The sequence below is a fragment of the Nycticebus coucang genome, chromosome 4, assembly GCF_027406575.1.
Source record: "Nycticebus coucang isolate mNycCou1 chromosome 4, mNycCou1.pri, whole genome shotgun sequence".
NCBI classification, from domain to species: Eukaryota; Metazoa; Chordata; class Mammalia; order Primates; family Lorisidae; genus Nycticebus; species Nycticebus coucang.
The window spans coordinates 22633206-22660479 of record NC_069783.1 but is presented as its reverse complement, the minus strand read 5'-3'; the positions used below and the strand labels follow the sequence as shown (position 1 = coordinate 22660479).

The window sequence follows — 27274 nt, the reverse complement described above, 5'->3', positions numbered from 1 at the left end:
TTATACATATCTGTAGCATTTACCTGGAATTCTGATTTTTGGTCTTAATCCTCTTTTGCATTTCCTATTCTCGTACACCTGATGACTCAGTAAATATTTGTTGATTTTAATTAAATGTGCTCTTTGTGGTGTCAGTGATGTCCAGAATTGAATCAACCTTCCAGGTACTTAAAGTAGCGAAACTTACACTGAGGAAGTAACCTTAGAGTTGGGCTTGGAAGGCTGGTGGGGAAGAAAGGAAACAGAACATAAAATTGATTGAAAACAGACATGGAAATTTCCCATTCTGGGAATAGCAAATTATCTAAAATGATTTTGAAGATTTTTTTTCTTTTCTTTTCTTTTTTATTGTTAAATCATAGCTGTGTACATTAGTGCAATCAAGGGGTACAATGTGCTGGTTTCATGTACAATCTGAAATATTCTCATCAAACTGTTCAACGTAGCCTTCATGGCATTTTCTTAGTTATTGTATGTGATTTTGAAGATTATTAACCTTGCCTGTGGGAAAGCCTAATGAAATAAATCTCTTTCACCCTAGGATACTATTTATAGTGTTCAGAGTATTTGACTCTTCCTTGTAGCTTCTGCATGTCTTCTACAAAACAGTGTTAAATTTTTCTTCTGACTTCCCTCTTTTACTAACGTTAATGAGAGAAGTTAGCAGGTCTTGAGGTAATCTTACTAAGATTCTGAAATGCACAGGCAAATTTGGTGACTTGGTTGGCAGACAATAAAACAGAAATAAGTAAAAAAAATAGGAAAAAAGTAGGAGAAATCATTCTAAGTCCAGCAACCAGTGGCAACCATATTTTGGTGCCTCCTACCCATTGTATTTTCATTTGTTTTTACATACCTGTACGTTTTTTGCAATATAGCATTTTAGTTAGGAACATAGGTTTTGCTAATAGGGATTTTGGTTCCAGCTCAGCCTTTTATTAGCTTTGTGAGTTTAACAATTCCAGTTTTCTCTTCTTTAAAAAGTGGAGATTTCATAATATATATCCATATTGTTTTTAGGAGGATGGAGAGAGAACATATCTTTAACCATCTGAGTTCTGTATAAATGTAACAATAATAATCAGACCTGTCTTTTGGCCTTGGTTAGTTAGGGCTGGGCTATTCTTGACCTGAGGGGGCAGAGCAGGGGCATGGTACCTTTCTTCTCTCTCTCTCTCTCTCTTTTTTTTTTTTGTTTTTCGGTGAGATGGGGTCTCATTCTGTTGCTGGGGCTAGACTGAAATGTGGCATCATCATAGCTCCACTGGGTTCTAGTGATCCTCCTGCCTCAGCCACCTGAGCAGCTGGCCTTGTAGGTGTGTGCTACCATGCCTGGCCATTTTTTTTTTTTTTTTTTTTTTTGGTAAGGGTCTTGGTTTTGCTCAGGCTGGTCTTGAACTCTTGACCTCAAGTGATCCTCCTGCTTTGGCCTCCCAAAATGCTAGGAGCCACCTCATCTGGTGCTCTTTTTTGAAATCATTAAATTCAATTTCAAAATTTGTTTTTAACATTCCCAAGGGGGCCTATGAAAATGTTTACTGAAACCTCCTTTGCAGTGTGATTTATCTCAGGCTAATCCCATTGTTGGCAATGGGGCCTGGACCTGAGACCCCTTCAGAAGGGGCCTGATGATGATACCAATAATAACAAGATAACTATGATAACACAAAAACACCTATAGTGTAAGGCTTGGCACTTAGTTAAGTACTTAGTGATTGTTGGCTGCTATTATTATTTTCATAATGATAACTACACATACAGGATGGCCGTAAAGTTTGTGTGCAATTTAAGTTGCACCCTATATTTATGTCATAACGTTAATTTTGAATTATGAAAACATAAACAGTTTCCATGTTATTGTGGTCTAGCTGAAGTTGATTTTTAAAAAACAGCTCTCATGAGATTTAATTCACGTATCATATAGATTTGATTTTAAGTGTAGGCACAATAATTGCCTCAGTGCAGACCCTCATTGTTGTACATTCATATTATTTTCAGTTTTTTGTGTAATCACTAATGCTGCCATGAATATCTTTGTAAACAGACATTTCTTACATTTATTGTTACTTCCTTGTGGCAGATTCTCAGAAGTGAAATTGACTTACAGAGTATGAATGTTAGCAGGAGTCTTGATGTATATTTTTAAATTACCTTCTGAAAAATTATACCAGTTTGCACTCCTATGGATTGTGCCTATAAACACCCCGTTCTTTCTATTTTGCTAGACCTGGGTATTTATTAGCCAAAATTTATTTTGGTTTTCCTTTTAGATAGTACATTTATAAGCAGAAGCAAAATGAAATTTCATTTGCACTTTCTTAATTATTAGTGCTGTTAACATTAGCCAGTTTTATTTCTTTGTAAATTATTTGAGGTCTTAATGTTTTCATTATCATTTTATTTTTTAATTCATTAATTTTTTGAGACAGAGCTTTGCTTTGCTCTGTCACCTGGGCTAGAGAGCCGTGACCTCAGCCTTGCTCATAGCAACCTCAAACTCGTAGGTTCAAGTGATCCTTCTGGCTCAGCTTCTCTAGTAGCTGGGACTATAGGTGCCTGCCACCATGCCTGGCTAATTTTTCTATTTGTAGTAGAAATGGGGTCTCAGTCTTGCTCAGGCTGATCTCGAACTCCTGACCTCAAGTGATCTTCCTGCCTCAACCTCCCAGAGTTTTAGGATTTCAGGTCTGTGTTACCGTACCAGATCCCATTTTGTTTTCAAGGAAGTTTTAAGTATACATAGATGAATCTGTTTATTCTTTGTGTTTTCTTGTATTGCTTCAAAACTTAGAAAGTTGTCTTGGGCTGGGCGAGGTGGCTCATGCCTGTAATCCTAACACTCTGGGAGGTTGAGGCAGATGGATTGCCGGAGCTCATGGGTTCGAGACCAGCCTGAGCAAGAGCGAAACCCTGTCGCTTAAAAAAAAAATAGCTAGGCATTGTGGTGGGCGCCTGTAGTCCCAGCTACTTGGGAGGGTGAGGCAAGAGAATCACTTGAGCCCAGGAGTTTGAGGTTGCTGTGAGCTATGACGTGACACTCTACCCACAGTGAGACTCTGTCTCAAAAAAAGAAAAAAAAAAAAAACAAAGTTAAGTTGTCTTTGTTTTAGATGATATTTTACTTGAAAGTGAATCATCTATCTGAATTTTTTTCCCTCTATACTTTTTATTCAAGTCAAGTAAATATTATAGTTTTGCCTTAATATTTAGGCTCAGTATGAGACAGGAGAGAATAGGCTAAGTAGCACCCTGAAACCCCCACCTCTACAGGAATGCAGGCTGAGTCACAAGCTATTCTTAGGTGTTTTATTTTCCCCCTTTGTGTGGGTGAATTGCCTTGTTCAGAGTTGTTGTAATTCTTCTAAATTTGGTTTTATTTAAATCAATGGAATTTAAGTACTAACAACTTGAGTATTAGTTTGTCATTCCTGTTCTTTTATGCCCTCTTAGCTTATTGGTTGATTCTTTGTAGTCTAAATTTAACATTTATAAAACTATGGCTCAGTGCCCATAGCTCAGTGGTTAGGGTGCTGGCCACATATACCTAGGCTGGCACGTTCCAATATGGCCAGGGCCAGCTAAACAATGACAATTGCAACAAAAAAGAAAAAAGAAAAAGGAAAGAAAAAAAAAGGATGGGCAGCGCCTGTGGCTCAAAGGAGTAGGGCGCTGGCCCCATATACCGGAGGTGGTGGGTTCAAACCCAGCCCTGGCCAAAAACTGCAAAAAAAAAAAAAGAAAGAAAGAAAAAGAAAAATAGTCAGGCATTGTGGTGGGCACCTGTAGTCCCAGCTACTTGGGAGGCTCAGGCAAGAGAATCACTTGAGCCCAAGAGTTTGAGTTTGCTGTGAGCTCTAACGCCGTGGCACTCTACCGAGGATGACATAGTGAGACTCTGTCTCAAAACATTTATAAAAAAATAACCTTATAATTAGTGTTTAAACTGAAGATGCTAAGTTGTAGAACTAGAATTAAGAATTAAATTTGTATAGTGAAGTTATCTTCAAAGTGTGATGTCTCCTCATGCTGTGTTTGGGGCCCTAAACCTTAGATAGAAATTATAATAATTTCCTTTTTTCTCAAATGTGGGTTAAAGTACGAAAAATAACTTTTTTTTTTTTTGTAGAGACAGAGTCTCTTCTTTATGGCCCTCGGTAGAGTGCTGTGGCCTCACACAGCTCACAGCAACCTCCAACTCCTGGGCTTAAGCGATTCTCTTGTCTCAGCCTCCCAAGTAGCTGGGACTACAGGCGCCCACCACAACGCCCGGCTATTTTTTGTTTGCAGTTTGGCTGGGGCCGGGTTTGAACCCGCCACCTTCGGTATATGGGGCCGGCGCCTTACCGACTGAGCCACAGGCGCTGCCCGAAAAATAACTTTTTTATTAATTGGTGCAACCATAATTTGTTTTAGTGAAAGAAGTTGATTAATAGTTGTATTGAAAATAATACTGAAATGGTAGTCACAATAGGTATTTATGAATACCTTCTACGTGCCACATGTTTTACAGACGTGATAGTTAAGCCTTAAAATAACCTGGCATTTGGGTACAGTCACAGTAGTGTCCTCTTATTCATGGGGAATACGTTGCAAAATCTCCAGTGGATGCCTGTAACCTCAGATGGTATAGAACCAATTCTATTGGGAATATAAAATATTACTAAATTTTTAGAAAGCAATTTTATACCCATTAATTCTAATTCTAGTAGTACTATCCTACCTAAGTACTTAGTGTGTTATATGAGGATGCTCAAAATAGTGTGGTTTGTTACACAGAAAACTGGAAAGTCTTAATATCCACCAATAGGAGATGGTTCAAGTAAATTATAGTACAGTTATACATAAAATGCTACATGCCTATTTAAAAGGAGATGATTAATCTATTATGTATTGTTATGAAAGGATGTCTGTAACATGGAGTGAAAAATAAATTAATAGAATAGTATTCATAGTATAATTTTGTTTTAAAAAATAACATTTGTTTATGTATGATGTAAATCTGGAAAGAGAAATAGCAAACTGTTAAGTGTGTTAGTGTCAGGCTTGGGTCTTCATCTTTAAGTCTCTTACCCTGTCTATGCTGTCTGCTCAATAAATTTTTCATGTTTGAGATTTTTGTGGAGCAAGAACTTCTATTTCTTTCTTTTTTTTTTTGAGACAGAGCCTCAAGCTGTTGCCCTGGGTAGAGTGCTGTGGCATCATAGCTCACAGCAACCTCAAACTCCTGGGCTCAAGCGTGTCTCCTGTCTCCGCCTCCCAAGTAGTTGGGACTACAGGTGCCCACCACAACGCCTGACTATTTTTTGGTTGCAGCCATCATTGTTGTTTGGGGGGCCCAGGCTGGATTCAGACCCACCAGCTCATATATGTGTGTGGCCGGTGCCTTAGCCACTTGAGCCACAGGCACCGAGCCAAGAACTTCTATTTCTTGAGAGAGGAAAGCTTAGTTAAAAGAAATGATGTTTGTGGAAATTGATTAGAGGATGCAGTATATTACTGGTTTAGGTACTCTAAAGTATCTTTCTGAATTAAGTCAATGTTAGAGGGTTGTGTATCTAAACCCCATCTTACTGATATTATGCTATCACCCTATCTTGAGAGGCTTTATAAGATGAAGTCCAACTGAGACTGTTTGGTAATATCTATTAAATTAACAATTTATGTTCTCTAACCCTCCTCTTTTAGAATTTATCTTTAGAAACATCTGTCTGTACACAGTCCTATATCTGTCTATATACTATACGAGTCTTTATTATAGTATTGTGGTGGTGAAAAATCGGTAACTTAAGGGCCGGACGTGGTGCCTCATGCCTGTAATCCTAGCACTCTGGGAAGCTGAGGCAGGTGGATTGCCTGAGCTCACAGGTTTATGCAGCCTGAGCCAGAGCGAGACCTTATCTCTAAAAACAGCTGAGGGTTGTGGCAGCCGCCTGTAGTCCCAGCTACTCAGGAGGCTGAGGCACGAGAATTGAGCCAAAGAGTTTGAGGTTGCTGTGAGCTATGATATCAGAGCACTTTACTGAGGGTGACAAAGTGAGACTCTGTCTAAAAAAAAAAAAAAAGTGGTGACAGTAAAAACAAACTGCACAACAATGAAGTATGACTTCATTTTTGTAAAAATGGTATTTGCTAGCATATAAATAGGAAAATATCTGGAATAACGTTTAAAGCTGTTAACTATTGTTGTCTTGTAATGGACTTTAACTTTCTCTTAAAGATGTTTTTAATGTTTAATTTTTTTTTTTTTTTTTTGTAGAGACAGAGTCTCACTGTACCGCCCTCGGGTAGAGTGCCGTGGCGTCACACGGCTCACAGCAACCTCTAGCTCTTGGGCTTACGTGATTCTCCTGCCTCAGCCTCCCGAGCAGCTGGGACCACAGGCGCCCGCCACAACGCCCGGCCATCTTTTTTTTTGTTGCAGTTTGGCCGGGGCTGGGTCTGAACCCGCCACCCTCGGCACATGGGGCCGGTGCCCTACTCACTGAGCCACAGGCACCGCCCTTAATGTTTAATTTTTAAGACTTTTTAAAGATGGTTGTGCTAATTTATAGTTGAATCAGCTAAGTTTTTTTTTTTTGGAGACGGAGTCTCACATTGTTGCTCTTGGTAGAGTGCTGTGGCGTCATAGCTCACAGCGACCTCAAACTCTTGGGCTCAAGCCATCCTCTTGCCTCAGTTTTTCATTTTTATTAGAGACAGGGTATATCTCACGCTTGCTCAGGCTGGTCTTGAACTCATGAACTCAATCAATTCACCCACCTTGGTCTCCGAGAATGCTAGGATTACAAGGGAGAGCCACTGCGCCCGACCAGAATCAGCTAAGTGTCAATGAAATACTTATTTTTGCATCTATTGTTAGGGTTCCTTGTATTGTTATTAGCATTTACTAATGTGAATAGGTCATCATTTGTTTTCCCAGACTACACTTGCTTTTGCACATACTTTTACCTCTGCCTAGAATGTTTTCTTTCACATTCAGTCAACAAATACTTCAATGTGTAGAGCCTAAGCTAGTTTTATTATAAGGTGAAATGCAAACATCTGATTGAGTCATGGGAACTGATTTGTCTATAACTTTCTCCCTTTTTGGCTTGAGATGGAGGGAAATTTGTACTTAGGCACTTAGAGACCCAAAGGACCAAAGAGTCTGTCTTTAGCCTTGCCGTTTGGACTGTTATCTGAGTCTATACAAGAGAGAGGAAGAAGACAAAAATCTACTTTCTTAACCCCTTTTTCTCTTTCTTGCAAACTTATGTATGCATTCTTTTATCATTTCTGCCTTTCCTGAATTTTATTCCCAAAGCAGAAATGTCTGTCCCAGCTCAGGTGTATGTGGCTGGCGCCTTAGCCACTTGAGCCATAGGCATCTAGCCTTCACCTCCCTTTTGATGCCTAGTGCACTTAAGTTTGATTTTTACAGCCATTGCTATACTGGAACTGCATTCACTATAGATTGCCAACATTAGTAGCTAAGTCTTACGTGACATTTGGCAGTGTTAACCATCTTTTTTTTTTTTTTTCTTTTGGAGACAGAGTCTTACTGTGTCACCCTCAGTAGAGTGCTGTGGCGTCACAGATCACAGCAACCTCAAACTCTTGGGCTTAAGTGATTCTCTTGCCTCAGCCTCCCAAGTAGCTGGGACTACAGGCGCCTGCCACAACACCTAGCTATTTTTTATTGCAGTTTTCGTTGTTTAGGGGGCCCAGGCTGGGTTCAAGCCTACCAGCCTCATTGTATGTGGCTGGTGCCATAACCACTGTGCTACGCGAGCCTGTGTTAACCATCTTTTTGAAACTTTTTTCTTAACTCTATCCTGATTTCTCCTGTTCCTCGACTTGTATTTCTGACTATTCTCTATTTTTTCTTACACATTCTTTCACGGACATGAGTATAACTATTCCTATTCATTGATAACTACCAAATCTGGATCTCTAGCTCAGAGTTCTTAACTGTCTTTTGGACATCTCCATCTAAGATTTCTTTATAGGTATGTCAGACTAGGTATGCTCAAAATGGAACCTTTTTTTGCTCTCTGCTCAAATATGACATCTAAATTCCTACTTTCTTGGAGCTTCTGTCTTGGTTAATATATGTATTTTTGAGACAGTGTCTCACTGCGTTGCCCTTGGTACAGTTCTCTGGTGTCACAGCTCACAGCAACCTCAAACTCTTGGGCTTAAGCAGTTCTCTTGCCTCAGTCTCTTGAGTAGCTGGGACTACAGGTGCCTGCTATAGTGCCTAGCTATTTTCTTTTGTTGTTGTACTTGTGCACCGCCAGCCCTGGTGCATGTGGCCGGCGCCCTAACCACTGGGCTATGGGCGCCGAGCCTGTCTTGGTTAATATTACTGCTGTACAATCACCCAAGATAGAAACCCATCTGTGATGCTCTCCTTTTCACGTTCCACATTTAGCTGATTAGAAAATCCTAGCCATTCCTCATCTTAAATAACTCTTCTTTGTTCAAGTTCTCACCACCTGGACTATGCCAGTCACTTCATAATTGGTGTTTTGTCATAAGACGCAAATACAGTTCAAGTTTCCAATACTGCTTTTCAGAATTCTCTGCCTTTGCCATTAAAAGACCAGGATTCTTTTTTTTCTTATATATGCTTTCCCAGGATAATGTCATTCATTGACATTAGATGTATTCCCGATCTCTTATAACTACCAAATCTGGGTCTCTAACTAGAACATATACTGTGTTTTTGTTTTTTTTTCTGAGAGCATATAATGACACGCACCACCACCACAAATCTCATAGATTGAAAGTTGAACAAAAGAGGCAGACAGAATGGGTTACAGTATTCCGTTGATATGAAGTTCATTAAAGACAGAACTAATCTATGGCTTTAGAAGTGGAGATCATGTTTCCCGTAGTTAGAGACAGTATGAAGGAGCTTTGGGGGACTCGGATGATTTTGACTTACTTCACCTGTGTACTAGGGCAACAAGGACATTCAACTTTATACTATGTTTAAAGTAACTGGCTCTTCATGATTTGCATAATAAAGTCCAAAGACAATAGCATGATTTACCTTGTTCCTTAAATCGTATGATCTGGGCTAGTTACTTCATCTCTTTGGCTTCTATTTAATTGTTTCTAAAATGAAGAAGGTGGAATTCATACGTTGTTGTCTAACTTTAAAAAAATCATCACATATAATCTTATGGAGAAGCCTCACTATGTAAAGCACAGAGCTGTTCTCATTGCAGTTGGTATCCTCTCCAACTTAACCCCACTGCTCTTGTACCTCTTTGCAACTTCTGGAACTCTAGGGAGCACAATGTGAAGACTACTGGGTTAGTTAGGTTTCTTTTAATGCGTAAGATTAAGCGAATTCGTTGAAATCCTATCACTTTGAAATCATTTTATATTTGCATAGACAGTTATGCTGACTCTTGGATTTTCCTCCCTTTAACCAGTCCTCTTAGGTTCATAAACTTTTCTTTATAGTAGAACCTACCCACACACTAATATGGTGCCATTTACTCTGAGGATACTTGGAATCCACTTATTTTGCCACTGACTTAATGTTAGTTAATTCTTTTTTTTTTTTTTTGTGGTTTTTGGCCGGGGCCGGGTTTGAACCCGCCACCTCCAGCATATGGGACTGGCACCCTACTCCTTGAGCCACAGGCACCACCCAATGTTAGTTAATTCTTATGAAAATATTACCTTCTTGGTTACATATACTATATTTTGATTGATGTCCTAAGTAGTGTTAGTTCTATCCTCTGGGTTCTTACAGTATCCCCCAGATCCTTTTATTAGAGTGAATATTAATGTTTGATGAATAAATGAGTAGATGAAAGAATGAATGGATAGATGGGGAACAGGTGTGAAATTAACACATATATATTATGTTAATTTCATCTTACTGCTGAAACTATAAAGTATTATGATACACAATTTTGCTCCAGCCTTCTCATATACTGTTGCACTGACCTTGATCTCCTTGAGGACTAGATGAGGAAGGAAAATTTTTCTCAACTAATCAGCAAGTACAATTGAGAGTTGACTGTGTGTACCTAGCACTAGAGAAAGTTTTATAAAATATACTTGTAGGAGCTTGGTTATCTGACATTCATATTTTTGAATGTCAGACCTTCAGTCAAATTTATTTAAAATAAACTAACCAACATGATACCAAGTATAATGGAAAAACCTAAGCCTTCTTCCCTACTCTCAATTAAAAAGCCTTCAGATACATTGGAAAATAAACCTTTATCTCTAGTCCAGACACACTGGCTCACACCCATAATCCTAACACTGTGGGAGGCTGGGGTGGCAGGATTGCTTTAGGTCTTGACTTGGACACCAGCTTGAAAACAAGAACCTATAAATACTGAAAGTAGAATTAGCTGTGTGGTGGGCAGCATCCGTAGCTCAGTGGGTAGGGCACTGGCCGTGTACACCAAGGCTTTTAGGTTCAAACACAACCCAGGCCAGCTAAACAACAATGATAACTGCAACCAAAAAATAGCTGGGTGTTGTGGCAGGCGCCTGTAGTCCCAGCTACACGGGAGGCCGAGACAAGAGAATCGCTTAAGCCCAAGAGTTTGAGGTTGCTGTGATCTGTGATGCCATAGCACTCTACCAAGGCACTCTACCAGAGTGAGAACTCTGTCTCAAAAAAAAAAAAAAAAAAGAATTAGCTGTATGTTGTGATGGGCACTTGTAGTCCCAGCCACTAGGGAGGCTGAGACAAGAGGATCATTTGAGCATAGGATTTTGAGGTTACAGTGAGCTATGATGATGCCACTGCACTTTACTCAGGGTGACAGAGTGAGACTCTGTCTCAAAATAATAAAAAAAAAATGCTAAGACAATGTAAAATGTCACAGAATGGGTATATTTAAAAGAGAAAACAACCAAGTTGCAGAAGAGACATGATGCAGGGGACAGTTTGGTCTACTATCCACAGCTCTGATGTCTGCAGGGTTCAGGTTAGTTTAGAGCCTGTTGTACCTTCTTACTGATTTCTTTTCTATGCATTCAATTGGACATCGCCTTTTTCCTGCTTTCTTTGCCTTATTTCTTTTCTTTCTTTCTTTTTTTTGGGGGGAGGTATCTCAACCACATTATATTTACCCAATTCATTTGTTCTGCACATATTTATTGAGCATTTTCTCTGGGAGGTCTGGTTTAGGAACTAGGCATACAGATGTAAATAAAATGGTCTTTGCCAAGGACCTGTGAAACAGGCAAACATGTGAGATAGAAATACAGTGTGACACATGAGGTTATTGTGGTGTGAATAAGTGTTTTTGAGATGGCTTTGCTCTGTCTCCCAGGCTAGAGTACAGTGGAGTCATAGCTCACAGTAACCTCAAACTCCTGGGATCCAGTCATCCTGCTTCAGCTTCCCAAGTAGCTGGAACCATCACACCCAACTGATTTTTATTTTCACTTGGGCTTACGCTGGTCCAGAGTTCCTGGCCTCAAGTGATCTCTTGGCCTTAGTGTCTCAAAGTGCTAGAATTACAGATGTGAGCTGCCTCACCTGGCTATAAACAAGTGTCATAGATCTACCTAGGAGATAGTCACTAATTGCTTGGAAGGATAGAAGTCTTTCAAAGAATAGGTGACATTTGTCTTGGGAATTGAAGAATGAGACGTTCTGATGACCTTGACAAAAGAGACAGCTCTTTGTGAAGGCATAGGGGAGAGAAAAAGGTATCACTCTTTCAAGAAAAGGTTTGTGTACTTAGGACAGGAATCAAGGAATCTGGAGATAAATGTGATGGAGTAGATTGGAGTGAGAGTCTGAAGAGGGCCATATTTCATAATAAGTTTGGGCTTCAACTTGTAATTGGTAGGAGAATTTAGGCAGGAGAGGGGCATTAATGAGTATCTTAGGAGAAAATTAGGAGCTTTTTGGAAAAGTTTCAAGGAAAAAATTTTTATTTTAGGAGTTTCTTGCTATAATTCACATAATGACCTACTGAGTCACAATCTCTTTAGAGATGGCCCCGGAAATCTATAGAATTAGTAAATATTCCAGATGATAGGGGCAGGTTGGAAAGCTGTTATTCATTTGTTTGTTTATTTAGAGTTTCAGTCTGTTGCCCGGTCTAGAGTGCTGTGGTGTCGCAGCTCATAGCAACCTCAGACTCTTGGGTTCAATCCAGGTGTCCTCAAACTTTTTAAGCAGGGGGCCAATTCACTGTCCCTCAGACCGTTGGAGGGCCGGACTATAGTTTAATAAAAAACAACTATGAACAAATTACTGTGCACACTGCATATATCTTACTTTGAAGTAAAAGAACAAAACGGGAACAAATACAATCACACCGCCTCATGTGGCCCGCGGGCTGCAGTGTGAGGACCCCTGATATACTCTTGCCTCAGCCTCTTGAGTAGCTGGGACCACAGACGTGCCACTATGCCTGTCTAGTTTTTCTGTTTTTAGTAGAGATGGGGATCTCACTCTTGCTCAGGTTGGTCTTGAAATCCTGAGCTCAAGCAGTCTACCTGCCTTGGCCTCCCAGAGTGCTAGGATTATAGGCATAAGTGACCATGCCCAGTCTGGAAAGCTATTTTTAAAATAGAACACTAGACATGTACATTAGAGATGTCATTTCTGAGAACTTTGCTGTTAACGTGTAAGCTTTTATAAAGTCTTGAAAATTGACGGTTTAGGTCTAAATACTGAAATTCTACTATGCTTCTAAACAAGCTAACAAAAATCTTCAACCTTATTGAGCTACTTTTTACTTATAATGACTTTCATTTGTTTTTTTCTGGGTCTTGCTCACCTCTTTTTTTTTTTGAGACAGAGTCCCACTGTGTTGCCCTCAGTAGAGTGCCCTCAGTAGCATCACAGCTCACAGCAACCTCAAACTCTTGGGCTTAAGTGATTCTCTTGCCTCAAGAGAACTACAAACACCCACAACAACATCCGTCTATTTTTTTTTTTTTGTTGTTGCAGTTGTCGTTGTTTAGCAAGCCCAGGCCGGGTTCGAACCCACCAGGCTTGGTGTATGTGGCCGGTGCCCTGACCACTGAGCTACGGGTACTGAACCCTTGCTCACCCTTTGAAGGATTTCCTATTCCTAGTCTAGCATTTCTTCCTTTCTCTCTCTCAGTGTGAATATATTTTCCATGTTGTCCAGTGCAACAATGTAATTGGAGTAATTTGCATTATATTAAAGCAGTCTTCTTTGCCTTATGCCTACTATCTACTCAGGGAACACTGCCAGTTCCCTATAATTTTTAAAGAGCAGGAACATCCCCTCATGAATATTCTAGAACTATAGTTAATACAGTGTTCAAAGTATACAGTGATTGCAAACTGCCAAAATTGCCCATTATTCCATGTCACCCCCTCTAAAGAGTAGCAAGGGGTGTTTGTTGGGTACTGACTTGAATCACACATGAAGCAGGCACAAGGCATATAACTGGGGGATGCTGGCTACCTTTTCAGAGTTATACCGAGAAACAGTTAGCTCTCTCAAAATGTATGTATGTGATTGATGTTGTTCTCCATATTGGGCGGCATCCCTGGGTTGTTTTCTTCTCCCTTAACAGTGTACCATTGTTAAGTTGACCTGCTGCTTGCAGAAACCTGTCACCTACTCATCATTAGTTTTTATCTCTATTTAAAAGAGGAAGAGGCAGCTATAGCCCATGGGAAGTTCCTGGGCTTTAGAATTAGGCTTGGAATTGCATTCTGGCTTCCTGACATACTGAATGTGAGCAAGTAATTTAACCTCTCATGTTCTTTTTGTTTTGTTTTGTTTTAAGGCAGAGTCTCAGCTGTCACCCTGGGTAGAGTGCCATGGCACCATAGTTCACAGCAACCTCCAACTCAGGACCAAGCGATTCTCTTGCCTTACTGTTTCTAGTTTTAGTAGAGACAAAGTTGCTTTTGCTCAGGCTGGTCTTGAACTTGTGAGCTCAAGCAATCCCCCTGACTCAGTCTCCCAGAGTGCTAGGATTACAGGCATGAGCCACCATGCCTGGCCACCTCTCAGGTTCTTCATCTGTGAAATGAGTACAGTGTCATCTGGCTTGCAGGGATATTGTGAGGAGGATCAGTATTAGCAGTATCTGGCACCTGGTAGACTGTTGGCAAGCTCCTTAGTGTCTGAACTCTTTGTGCTGAACCTGAAACATAATAGATTCTCAGTAAATATTGAGAATACAATTAGAAATGTATTGAATGGGTAGCAAATGCTCAGTAAATGTTAATTATTATGGTTACATAAAGTAAAACAATTTGTTTTTGAAAAATGTAGAAAACAAAGTCTTATGTATCTGTTGCATTTTCAAAATTTCAATTATAATTATTTTGGCAGAGAGAATGAATGTAAATGTAACAGATGCTCAATGGTATCCAACAAATTATGCCATCATATTTAGACTGTTACCCACAGTCAGTCAGATGTTACTTATATACATACTTGTTCAATGTAATGTTCCTGTATGCCTGGGTAGCTAGATCTCACATACCAGGTAAAGAAGGTTCTGTAATGCTAGAACCTTCAGCTTTACCCAAGGGATTTACCTTCCCTGACCATTATGTTATTTGGTTCATTCTCTGGTATTATTTCAAGATTATGCCTTTGATTAATGAGCATCTATCTACTACATGGCATTCTGTTGTATTCACAGAATACATGATGACCAACCAAAGGTGCTAGGCAGATGATTTCTAAGTTTTAGATCTAGGTAGATCTAACTGATAAAGGGCTTATAACCATAGGATCCTATTCTTCATTTGTTTTTTCTGTTGTCTGAGCTGTCTTTGGTAATTAACATGCTTTTATGCAGAGTTATAAAATAAATTATATGTAATGCTCTTGGCAGGGTTTCTCCACTGTTTTAAGATTATCTCTTCTAGCCACAGTGAACTAATAAAATAGGGGCTCTTGCCTACTGCATATCTGTAAGTAGATAGTTTCCTTTGCAGGCATATAGTTTATTTTGGTTTAATGTTATTTTTGATAGTTTAAAATAGAGGAAGTAAAAATGTAATACTTTTTGTAGAATTTTCTGTATTTGAGGAAGTGGTAGTCAACTTGATTTATGGGACTTTCTTCTGTGTTCATGTTTTTAGCTGGTGACACCACAGTTCACTCAGTCTCACAAACTACAATTCTAGGAGTCATCTCTTTTTATTCCATAGTGCTTTCATATCCAAAGAGTCATCAGAGTTCTGTTTGTTTTGAACCCTTCACCGTTTCACTCATCTTCTCTGTCCTTGCTGCCACTTTCTAGATTAGGTGCCAAATACTATTCTCATCTCTGTTCTGATTGACCTCCCTGCTCCAGGCTTGTGTTTTTCTTCACAATTGGTTCTCTTACTTAAATTAAAAACTATGTCCCTCTCCTTAAATCCTTTTATTTATTATATTTTTTTCTTTGAGACAGAGTCTTACTGTGTCACCTGCGGTAGAGTGCTGTGGCGTCACAGCTCACAGCAACCTCAAACTATTGGGCTTAAGCAGTTCTCTTGCCTGAGCCTCCCAAGTAGCTGGGACTCCAGGTGCCTGCCACAACACCCAGCTATTTTTTGCTTGTAATGTCATTGTTGTTTGTCAGGCCTGGGCTGGGTTTGAACCCGCCAGCTCCAGTATATGTGGCTGGCGCCCTAGCCATTGAGCTACAGGCATTGAGCCCTTAAACCCTTAAACCCTTTTAAAGGCCTGTCAGCCACAGGTTGAAGTCTAAGTTTCTTTTTTTTGTAGAGACAGAGTCTCACTTTACTGCCCTTGGTAGAGTGCCGTGGCGTCGCACGGCTCACAGCAACCTCCAGCTCTTGGGCTTACGTGATTCTCTTGCCTGAGCCTCCAGAGCAGCTGGGACTACAGGCGCCCGCCACAACGCCCAGCTATTTTTTTGTTGCAGTTTGGCCAGGGCTGGGTTTGAACCCGCCACCCTCGGTATATGAGGCCTGCGCCCTACTCACTGAGCCACAGGCGCCGCCCAAGTCTGAGTTTCTTTTTCTTTTTTTTTTTTTTTTTTTTGTGGAGACAGAGTCTCACTTTATGGCCCTCGGTAGAGTGGCCTCACACGGCTCACAGCAACCTCCAACTCCTGGGCTTAAGCTATTCTTTTGCCTCAGCCTCCCGAGTAGCTGGGACTACAGGCGCCCGCCACAACGCCCATCTATTTTTTGGTTGCAGTTCAGCCCGGGCTGGGTTTGAGCCCGCCACCCTTGGTATATGGGGCCGGCGCCTTACCATCTGAGCCACAGGCGCCGCCCCAAGTCTGAGTTTCTTAACATAATTCTTACTCATCCTTTAAGACTCAGCATAACACCTTCTTTAGCAGTTCCTGACCATACCATCACAGTTTTGTCATTTTTCTGTATGGTAAACAACTCCAATACCTGGAGTTTAAGAAAACTAAACTTGTACATGGGTGAAATTTCTTCCTACCAGGGAAGAGTATGGTGACAGATGAAGTGTAAATGCGGTAACAGGTTTACAGCTCCATTACAGTAAAGCTTATTAATATCTAAGGAAAAAAATGTACTCTTAGAGAGGGAGCCCAAAGAGTAAAATTGGCAGTGCCATTCAAAGCCTTAGCAGAGGTTTACTCCTCTCTGTTGCCCAGTCCTGGTTTATCCTCATGTAGGTAGATGTATCAGACTGTCCATGCTTGATGCCATTTACCATTCTAATCACAGTTAACTCCTTTTGCTCACCTCACAGTAATCTGGTCAACATTTAATAGATAAGCTACCTTGCTGTAAAGGGAGAAAAATTATTGTCAGTTCTCTTGTAAATAAATGAATTAGATTTTATACCAGTTTCCTTTGGTAGTGGGAGTCGCTTTTGGTGTAGTCATACTTTTGGGTCATCAAAGCTGAGGACCAAATTCTTGAGTACACTGAATTCACTAAAATAAGGGTACCTGTGACATTTCTTGGCAGCTAGTCGGCTAGCTGCTCTGGTGATACCTTCTTCTGCTATGTGTGCCACTCTGTGCCTTCTTTGTTTAAAATGGCCTGTGCGGGCCGGGCGTGGTGGCTCACGCCTGTCGTCCTGGCGCTGTGGGAGGTCGAGGTGGGTGGATTGCCTGAGCTCAGAGGTTTGAGACCAGTAAGAACAGCAGTGAGCCAGAGTAAGACCCCGTCTCTACTAACATCAAAAACATCACCAGAGGAAGAAAAAATGAACAACAAAAAAGAGTACTTCAAGCGAAGAAGAATGAACAAGGAAGCTGAAATTAAAAATAAAAAAAAATTAAAAAAAAATAAAATGGCCTGTGCGAATACTTTTCTTATGCTTCTAACAATATTAGTATTTAAATGATTTAGGAAAGTAGGAGTGGTTTTTTAATATAGTAGTGTTTTCCTGCAATATTACCATCCATGTTTTAATTACTAGGTATGTTTCTATAAGTTTGCTGTACCAGGTCTTCATTCTTCCTAACTTGTCCCATCTTCAAGATGTAAGGAACAAATTTAGAGTTTATTTACAGTTAAATAATGAATTCAGGATTCAAAATGATATTGCATGCCCCCTCCCTGGATGTTTACAAAATAGCAGCCATTTATTAACACCTGTTCATGTGTCAGGCAATATACTGTGTTATGTTTAATACTTAAAAAAAATACTGTTAGAGGCTCAGCACCTGTAGCTCAGGGATTAGTGCGCCAGCCACATAACACTGGGGCTGGTGGGTTCAAACCTGGCCAGGGCCTGCTAAAACAACAGTGACAGCAATAACAAAAAATAGCTGCGCATTGTGGTGGCCGCCTATAGTCCCAGCTACTGGGAAGCTTAAGCCCAAGAGTTTGAGGTTGCTGTGAGCTGTGACACAATGGTACTCTACCGAGGGCCACATAATAAAACACTGTCTCAAAAAACAAAACAAAACAAAACAAAAAACATCTTAGAAAGTATTTTTACAGATGAGGAATCTGAGATTTGAAAAAAGTTAGCTTTTCCATGGTCAGTGCTAGAAAGTAGCAGGGCTGGATTTGAGAACTCAGAGCTGTTAATTTCCAAAATCCTTTCTCTTACTAGAGTCCATGCCCAGGACGTTTTGTTACGTTTAAATAAACATATATGATTTTTTGTTCTTGTTGAGACCGAGTCCCATCCTATGCCCTGGGCAGAGTGCAATGACGTCATAGCTCACTACAACCTCAGACTCTGAGCTGTGGGCATGCCTCTGGCTGTGGCGCCTGGCTGGGTTTTCCCATTTTTTTAGGAGTCGGGGTCTCACTGTCTCTCAGGCAATTCTCAAACTCCTGAGCTCAAGCAATTCTTCCTCCTCAGCCTCCCACAGTGCTGGGATTATAGGTGTGAGCCACCGCACCTGGCATAATGTTATTAATTATACATTTTAACAATTACTTTTTGTTTTATTTGTAGAGACAGAGTCTCACTGTACCGCCCTTGGGTAGAGTGCCATGATGTCACATGGCTCACAGCAACCTCTAACTCTTGGGCTTACGCAAGTCTCCTGCCTCAGCCTCCCGAGCAGCTGGGACTACAGGCACCCGCCATAACGCCCGGCTATTTTTTGGTTGCAGTTTGGCCGGGGCTGGCTTGAACCCGCCACCCTCGGCATATGGGGCCGGCGCCCTGCTCACTGAGCCACAGGCGCCGCCTTTAACAATTACTTTTAAACTATTCTATAAACCTGTACAGCTTAATTAAATAGCTGTGTTACATTTATTTTGGATGTTTTTATTTGGGAATTTTAAAAGATTTATTTATTTTTTTGTGTCAGGTTAATATGAGGGTACAAATGATTAAATTACATTTGCATTTGTTAGGTAATGTTCAAGTTGTAGTTGAGCCCTTCACCTAAAGGGTGTGCTGTATACCCTACATTGTGCCCATTAGGTGAGAGTTTACCAGTCTTCTTTCCTTTCCTTTCTCTCCCTTTCCTTCCTCTTCTTTTCTCTCCCCTTTCTTTCCTCCCTCGTCCTCCCCTACTTGAATTTAATGTGCGAGTGTAGTTTATCTTTTGGTTTCATATTAGTGTTGCATACATTGGATACTTGCTTTTCCATTCTTTTTTTTTGTTTGTTTGTTTGTTTTTTGTAGAGACAGAGTCTCACTTTATGGCCCTTGGTAGAGTGCCGTGGCCTCACACAGCTCACAGCAACCTCCAACTAATGGGCCCAAGCGATTCTCTTGCCTCAGCCTCCCGAGTAGCTGGGACTACAGGCGCCCGCCACAACGCCCGGCTATTTTTTTTTTTTTTTTGGTTGCAATTTGGCCGGGGCCGGGTTTGAACCGGGTTTGAACCTCGGTATATGTGGCCGGCGCCCCACCAACTGAGCCACAGGCACCGCCCTTTTTACTAAGAAGAACATTCTTCAGCTCTATCCAGGTAGATACAAAAGAAGTAAAGTCTCCATTTTTTTTTAATGGCTGAATAGTGTGCATAGTATACATATACTGTTTATTAATTCATTCATGAGTTATTGGGCACTTGGGTTGATTCCATGTCTTGGCGATTGTGAATGAGTTGTGATGAACATTCTGTGCAGGTGTCCTTGTGGTAAAATGATTATTTTTTTTCCTTTTAGGTAGATACCTAGTAATGGGATTGTGGGATTAAATGGAAGGTTTACTTGTAGCTCTTTGAGGATTTTCCAAACTTCTTTCCATTAGTTTGATTTGCATTTCTCTGATGATTATGGTTGATGAGCATTTTTTCATGTGTTTGTTGGCCATTTATCTGTCTTCCTCAGAGAAGATTCTGTTCACCTCTCTTGCCCACTTATAAATGGGGTTGTTTGCTCTTTTCTTATTGATTAATTTGAGTTTTCCATAGATTCTAGTCATCAACTCTTTGTCAAATTCATAGCATGCAAATACCTTCTCCCATTCTGAAGGTTGTCTGTCTGTTTTAGTAGTTGTATCCTTCAGCTGTATAGAAGTTTTTTAGTTTGATCACGTCCCATTCATTTATTTTTGGTGTTGCTGTAGTTGCCAAGGGGATCTTCTTCATAAAATCTTTTCCTGGGCCAATGTTGTCAAAAGTTTTTGTTTGGTAATTTTTTTAAAAGAGTATTATGGATTTATATATTACTCTTATATACTTAATTTAGATACTTGATCTCTCTGAGATAGATTCTTGCCTAGTTGTAACAACCTTTCCTGTGTTCCAAATTAATTTCTGCAAGAATATAGGTTCACGTCGAGGGTTTCTGTACTCAATATTTGCTACTAAATATGTGACTTTTTAATGCAGCACCATTACCCAACAAAATCAAATCCTCAAATGTAAATTCTGCCTGTTCAGCAGCAGCAGAAGCTCTGCATTGTTTTCTGTTGGAAGTGTGAACTGAAGGGGACAGACATTCCTACTGCTTAGCAAGTGCGCTACACTGTGATCTGCCCTTGTTGTATTATTAATGGCACAATGTTTTTATGTTGCAGATGGCTAAGAGCTAGCAAGGAAAATTCAGGACCATGATGGCTCAGTTTCCCGCAGCTATGAATGGTAAGCAGCTTTGTGCTTATGGCAAGATAAGCAGATTATGGGTAGGGTTTTTCTTTTTTTGGGGGGGTTAAGGTTAAAAATATTTGTGTAGATGATTTTCTGTAAGCTTATAAATACAAAACTTAAAATATTCTTACTGAAAATGTTTTGATAGTTTATTTCAGAACACTACATATATCTTCTATTAGAATATTACACAGTAAATGTGTATATTCTGCAGTATCATATGGAATGTGTTTTTGACATTGAGCAGTTAAGAATAATCTGAACATATATTGTGTTTGGGACATAAAACTGGAGGACAAAAATCAGAGTACTATAAGATGAGTATTAAAGGTGTCTTGATAGCATAAGATGATCACAAACTGATAAAGACAATAAAATTTCATTTAGTAATATGCATGTAAGATTACGTTTTCCCTTTATAAAGGATTGTATATGTAATTGTTTAATATGAAACATCTTAAAAGAAAATGTTTAGTACTTTCAATAATGAAACGTTTTTAAAACTTTTGTTCTGATTCTAGTTTTAATTCTTTTCCCAAATACAAATTAACTACCCTTAATAGGTATTAAGTTACTGTGTATGCCATATAGAATTAACCGAGAACGTGTATTATATTTATAAATTGCTAAAGAAATCTAGGTACTGAATTCTTAATTTTGTGGTAAATTTCATTAGCTAATTATAGATAAATATAAATAAATAGAGAATAACCTGATATCTTGTAACCTCAATGAATCCCCACCAATATAAAAAAAAGAAATAGAGAATAAAGTCAATAATTCTTTAACATTTCAATTGAAACAGTATCATTAAAGAACATTAAAAAAGGAGAGAAGAATCACTGTTCCACTGTCTTCACAAAGAAATTCTGTTGTGATATTACAATCCAGTGTTTGATCAATTACATCTTTGTTCTTGTAATGCGTTTTCAGTTAGGACCAGATCAGAACATGATTAATAAGGAAAATGCATGTTTGTATATCTAAAGTTTTAATTAAGCCTTAGGGTTTAGGAAAGTTTTGGAGAAGTGAGTTATTTACATAAAAAGTAGAATCAAATTCTAATGTGTGGTAAGATTCTGTGTCATTTAATAATGGGATTGAGGTAAGACCCCATTGTTTTTTTCCTTTTCAGAACCTCTTATTGAAGGATTAATGTGGGATTATAAAGATTGAAGCCATAGACAATTTTTAAAAATTAAATAATTTTTCTACAATAAGTGATATATTTAAGCAGTAATTGTAGTAGTAACATGCTCTACCCATGTTTAAGGATTTCCATGTTCTACACAAAGGAGTTTGTATTAGAGCTTACTTATAAACTTCAACCAACACGTTAATCAGACTTATAAACAAAATGAACACAAAAGAAAGCATTACACACTCTTTCTTCTATTTCATAAACATGTATCTACTTATAATTAATTGCATTATATATAAGAGAATAATATTGAAAACAAAATGTACAGTAACAAAAGAACGATTATGTGAATAATTGTCCAAAATTTTGGGCAATTCATTTAGAAGTGGTATGGAAGAATAAAGATAATTTTTTTAATTCTTAAGAATTAATAGCAGATATAGATTGTGTTACTTTCTGACGTAGTTTATAAAATAGCTGAAGATTGAGGGTAACTTGGGTCTATCTAATTTTTTTTTTTTTTTTTTTTTTTTTTTTTTTTTAATTTGGCCGGGGCTGGGTTTGAACCCGCCACCTCCGGCATATGGGACCGGCGCCCTACCCGCTGAGCCACAGGCGCCGCCCTGGGTCTATCTAATTTAAGTCCAATTCAAGGTTTAAGATTTTATTGAAAGCAGTATTCATGTAGAGTACAAAATTTTCTCTAATAAATCCTATTATTGTCAGATATTTTGATGCCCAGTGCTGGTGGGACTTGTTGGTAAGTGTGCTTAGTCCAGGTTGTTTGTCTAAATGCTTTTAATATAGTCCTCAAATTTTGCAGTGTATAATCTCTTATCATCCTGAGACTGACCAAGGCTTCATACACTGCTTTGGTTTTAAAGAGCTGCTCTGTCTTAATGTAGTTAGCTTCTAGCTACATGGAGCTATTTCAGTTAATAAAAATTGAAGTAAAAAATTGGATTCCTCAGTCACACAACCACTTTTCAAGTGCTCAAAGCTAGATATGGCTGGTGGCTACCACATTGGGCAATACAGATACAGAACATTTATGGCATAAAGTTCTATTAAACAGATATTCTTGATGCTCCATTTCTCATCTCCTTAACAGAACTACAAAAGTTCACTATGTCATATTTTTGCCTCTTGTGACTCTCATAGTGTCTTTTGCACTAGCAGTGTCATCATCTGCTTTCTGCTTTTCAAAAAATTAATGGAATTGTAATTCAGAGAGCCTGATAGTTGAGAGCTCCGTTGATAGGCAAGATGCATGTACATGATTTTGAGATACATATGTTACATGTGTAGCTTTTCTCAGCCTCAAAATTTGGGTATCTTGGAGACTGGTTGAGTAAGTGGCTATATCCAAAATCTGGAAAAGGGAAGAAGTGGGGAGAGAACAAGAACAACCAATGGTGTTAGAAAGAAAAAAAATGCCATTTCCTTTTTAAAGTGTTCTTACCTTTTACTTTTTTCTTTTCTTTTTTTTAAAAGAATATGATCTAAGAGCTTTGTTGCCTTTTTAGAATCTTAGAGCTCATTAATCTTTTCAACTGTGCAGTTAAATTGTTGTTAAATGTTGTATGTGTAGAATCAAATGTAGTACTGTACTGCATTTATACAAATGAGATTGTAGTTCTGTTTAAACCAGTAATTCCAGTTGTGCTTTAGAGATTTCAGTTAATACATGGTCAACATATATCATTTGATTATTATTTTGAACTGGACATATATATACACCAATTCAGGCTATTGCTGCTTTCTTTTGATTTTTATACTATACAAGTAGGACATATATTTGAATCATGTACATTTGGAGTTAGGGTATTGCTGTGCCACTACCTAGCTCTTGACTTAGCCTTGTGGAACTTATTTCTTTATGTTTGAATATGTGTGTTATGTATATATGAATATATGTGTATATGTATTTGTGTATGTAAAACCAGGATGACACTGCTTACCTGCATGTAATCTAGTTTATAGTGGATGTTCTGTAAATGTGGACTTTTTTCCTTCTTTATTGACTATAAGAATGTATTTGACAGAGCCAGTAAGTGAGATGACAATGAACAACAATAATGTTTATGAAAATAACCACATTTTTAATTGAGTGATGAGTTGGGGGAAGTGGAGAGAATTGTAATGCATTTCTAACATGATTATCAGACATTGTATAGGATTGTCAGCTTTTTAAGGAAATATTATGCATTTCCTTAAATATATTATTTATTTATTTATTTTTTGGCCGGGGCTGGGTTTGAACCCGCCACCTCCGGCATATGGGACCGGCGCCCTACTCCTTGAGCCACAGGTGCCACCCTTAAATACATAATTTAAATAGTAAATTTAAATACTAGTAAATTGCACATAAACTTTATGTCCACCTTGTATATCAGCCCCCATTTAGGTTTTTCTGCATTTTCTGTAACTTACAAATACATGTAGACTAAAATTGGTTGAATTTTTACTTAAAGTTCAAAGTAGCAAACTGTTAGCTCTCTAAAAGGTTATATTAGTGTTATATATCTCAGTAAGAGAGCCAGAATTGAATCAACTATTTTAAAATTAGCTTCGAATTACATGTATTTTCCAGTTTTCTTATTTCTGTGTTATCTTTTCATTTCTGAAAAATTCTTAGAGCATGAATATCTTCTGTTCTAATATGGTTATATGTTTTGAAGTAACCAAATTTGAAGGTTATTTGAACACTACTTAAAAATTTTTCCTTGTCAGCTCGGTGCCTGTAGCTCAGTGGCTAGGGCACCAGCCGCATACACCCGAGCTGGCGGGTTCGAACCCAGCCCAGGCCTGCTAAACAACAGTGACAACTACAACCAAAAAATAGCCAGGCGTTGTGGCAGGCACCTGTAGTTCCAGCTACTCGGGAGGCTGAGGCAAGAGAATTGCTTAAGCCCAAGAGTTTGAGGTTGCTGTGAGCTGTGACGCCATGGCATTCTAGCCAGGGCTAGTGAGACTGTCTCAAAAAAAAAAAAAAAAATTTTTTTCTTTTCCTTATCATAATGCTTTAGAACATTCTTTTAAAAACATAGTTAATTATTTATTTATGACAGAGTCTCGCTCTTTTGCCCAGGCTAGAATGCAGTGGCGTCATCATAGCTCACTGCAACCTTAAACTCCCAGGCTTAAGCAGACCTCCTACTTTGGCTTCCCAAGTATTTGGGACTACAGGCACGAACTACTATGCCATGCTAATTTTTTTTTTCCTTTTTTTGTAGAGATAGGGTCTCTTTCTTACTCAGGCTGGTCTCATAACTGGCCTCAGGCAGTTTTCCTGCCTTGACCTTCCATAGTGTTAGGATTATAGGCATGAGCCACCATGCCCACCCTAGAACATATTTTATTCTATAGGTGACATTAATCATAATATTTTAATCATTATGTTGTGTCTGATTTTTTGGCTGATAGACTCTCTTAAATTTAGAAAATTTGTGAGCTCCTTTCAGGAGTTCGTTTTATTTATCTTTGTACCCCATAAATGTTTTGTTGAATGGAAGAATGTGAAGTTGGTGTTAAGGTTGCTGGTTGGAGTCATGAGGAACTAAGCAGTTACATTAACAGATAGGTTAAGTTGGGCACTGTGAAGAGAGGTTAAGCATCATAATGCAGAAGGATAGATGTGATAATCCTGATGCTGCAGAACGGTCTCTCGTTTTAGGATAATTGCAGTAGTCTGTTACTGCCTAGGGATATATACTGATGTATGTTAGAACAGCTCTCAAGCCTTCCTAACCAGCCTTTCCAGACTTAAAATAGTCTTCAGTTTTCTTTTCTTTTTTTTAAGTCTTCCGTTTTGTGATTAAAAAACCTTACTTTTAGTCATTTTCTGGCAAGGGAACCTTTATCAGGAAGGGAGGAGCCTGAGAATGATTTGAATGCTCTGACTTCTTTTTAATTATTTTGTTCCCTGAGGGTGGGTTGCATAAAAATGCTAATTTATTGAGCACCCTCCATGTGGCAAGCATGTATTAGATGCTTTATGGTTTTGTTTTAGTTTATTTGTAAGTTGGACTTACTGGATTTAAGGTATAAATCACCCTTTTATACAGTATACAAGTATACAGTTTGGTGAATTTTTTAAAAATATGAACAGTCATGTAAATCAAGATTTGCATCACCTTTGAGTCTGGCTTCTGTCACTTCGCAAAATACTCTTGAGATTCATTCATGATGTTGCATGCATTTTTCCTTTTTAATTGCTGATGTAACACATTTGGGTTTTTCCAGGTTTTAGTGATTATGACTAAAGCTGCTATAACTGTTAGAGAATAGGTTTTTATAAAGTAGAAATAGGTCTTCATTCCTCTTTTGTTTGCTCAAGAATCTTGTGTAGGATTGTATAGTAAATGTATATTTAATAAGAAATTGCCAGACTATTTTCCAAAGTGATTGTCTCATTTTGCTTTCCCACTAGCAGTATTTAAGAGTTACAATTATTTGACATCCTTGTCAGCACTGGTATTGTCAGTGTTTTTCTTAAATGTCAGACTTTCTTTCTTTCTTTTTTTTTTTTTTTTTTTGTAGAGACAGAGTCTCACTTTATGGCCCTTGGTAGAGTGCTGTGGCCTCACACAGCTCACAGCAACCTCCAATTCCTGGGCTTAAGTGATTCTCTTGCCTCAGTCTCCCGAGTAGCTGGGACTACAGGCGCCCGCCACAACGCCGGGCTATTTTTTGGTTGCAGTTTGGCAGGGCCGGGTTTGAACCCGCCACCCTCGGTATATGGGGCCGGTGCCCTACTGACTGAGCCACAGGCGCCGCCCTAAATGTCAGACTTTCTAATAGGCATTGTAATGATATCTTTTTGTGTTTTATTTTTATTTTTATTTTTTATTTTATTATTATTTCTTTTGGCTTTTTGTTTTTTTATTTCGTTGCTTATTTTTTATTTCTTTACTTTTTTTTTGTTGTTGAGGCAGGGTCCCACCCTATGCCCCTGAGCAGAGTGCAGTGGGCGTGGTAGCTCACCACGACCTCAGACTCGGGCTGCGGGCACCCCGCTGCCTCAGCCTCTGGAAGCCGCTGGGATTACAGGCGCTCGCCGCGGTGCCCGGCTGGGTTTCTTCATTTTTTTTCACGAGTCGGGGTCTCACTGTCGCTCAGGTGAGTCTCGAACTCCTGAGCTCAAGTGACTCTCCCTCCTCAGCCTCCCACAGTGCTGGGATTACAGGCGTGAGCCACCACACCCAGCTCTTTTTGTGTTTTTAATTTGTTTCTCTGATGATCAGTGACATTGAGCATCTTGTCACATGGTTATTTGCCATCCATAGATCTCTGATGCGTACAAATCTTTGCCCATTTTGGGGGTGACGGGGATTTTTTTATTATTGAATTGAATAGTTTTTTATATATGCTGAATATATGTCCATTTTTTTTTTGGTAGAGATAGGGTATATGTCCATATATTTTGTCAAATTTGTTTTGCAAATATTTTCTCCCAGTCTGTAGTTTTATCTTTCTTTTTTTTTTTTTTTTTGTAGTTTTTGGCCGGGACTGGCTTTGAACCCGCCACCTCCGGCATATGGGGCCAGCGCCCTACCCCTTTAAGCCACAGGCTCTGCTCTCTTTCTCTCTTCTTAACAATATCTTTAAGAGAGTAGAAATTTTAGGTTTTGGTAAGTCCAGTTTGTCAAAAACTTTCTTTTAATGGTTTTTACCTTTTATGACCTAAAAAGCCCTGTGTAA

The 27274-nt window shown here is 39.0% G+C and overlaps 1 protein-coding gene across 3 annotated transcripts in view; it reads left to right on the top strand.

The window, feature by feature from the left end:
* The window catches only part of ITSN2 (intersectin 2), a 165093-nt gene that overhangs the window by 9050 nt on the left and 128769 nt on the right, over positions 1-27274 (top strand). For all 3 annotated transcript variants that reach the window (XM_053589134.1, XM_053589132.1, XM_053589133.1), the window contains exon 2: positions 20361-20424. In XM_053589134.1, coding sequence (XP_053445109.1) covers positions 20394-20424 — 31 coding nt within the window. In that variant the 5' untranslated portion in view covers positions 20361-20393. The remainder of the gene's footprint in view (positions 1-20360; positions 20425-27274) is intronic.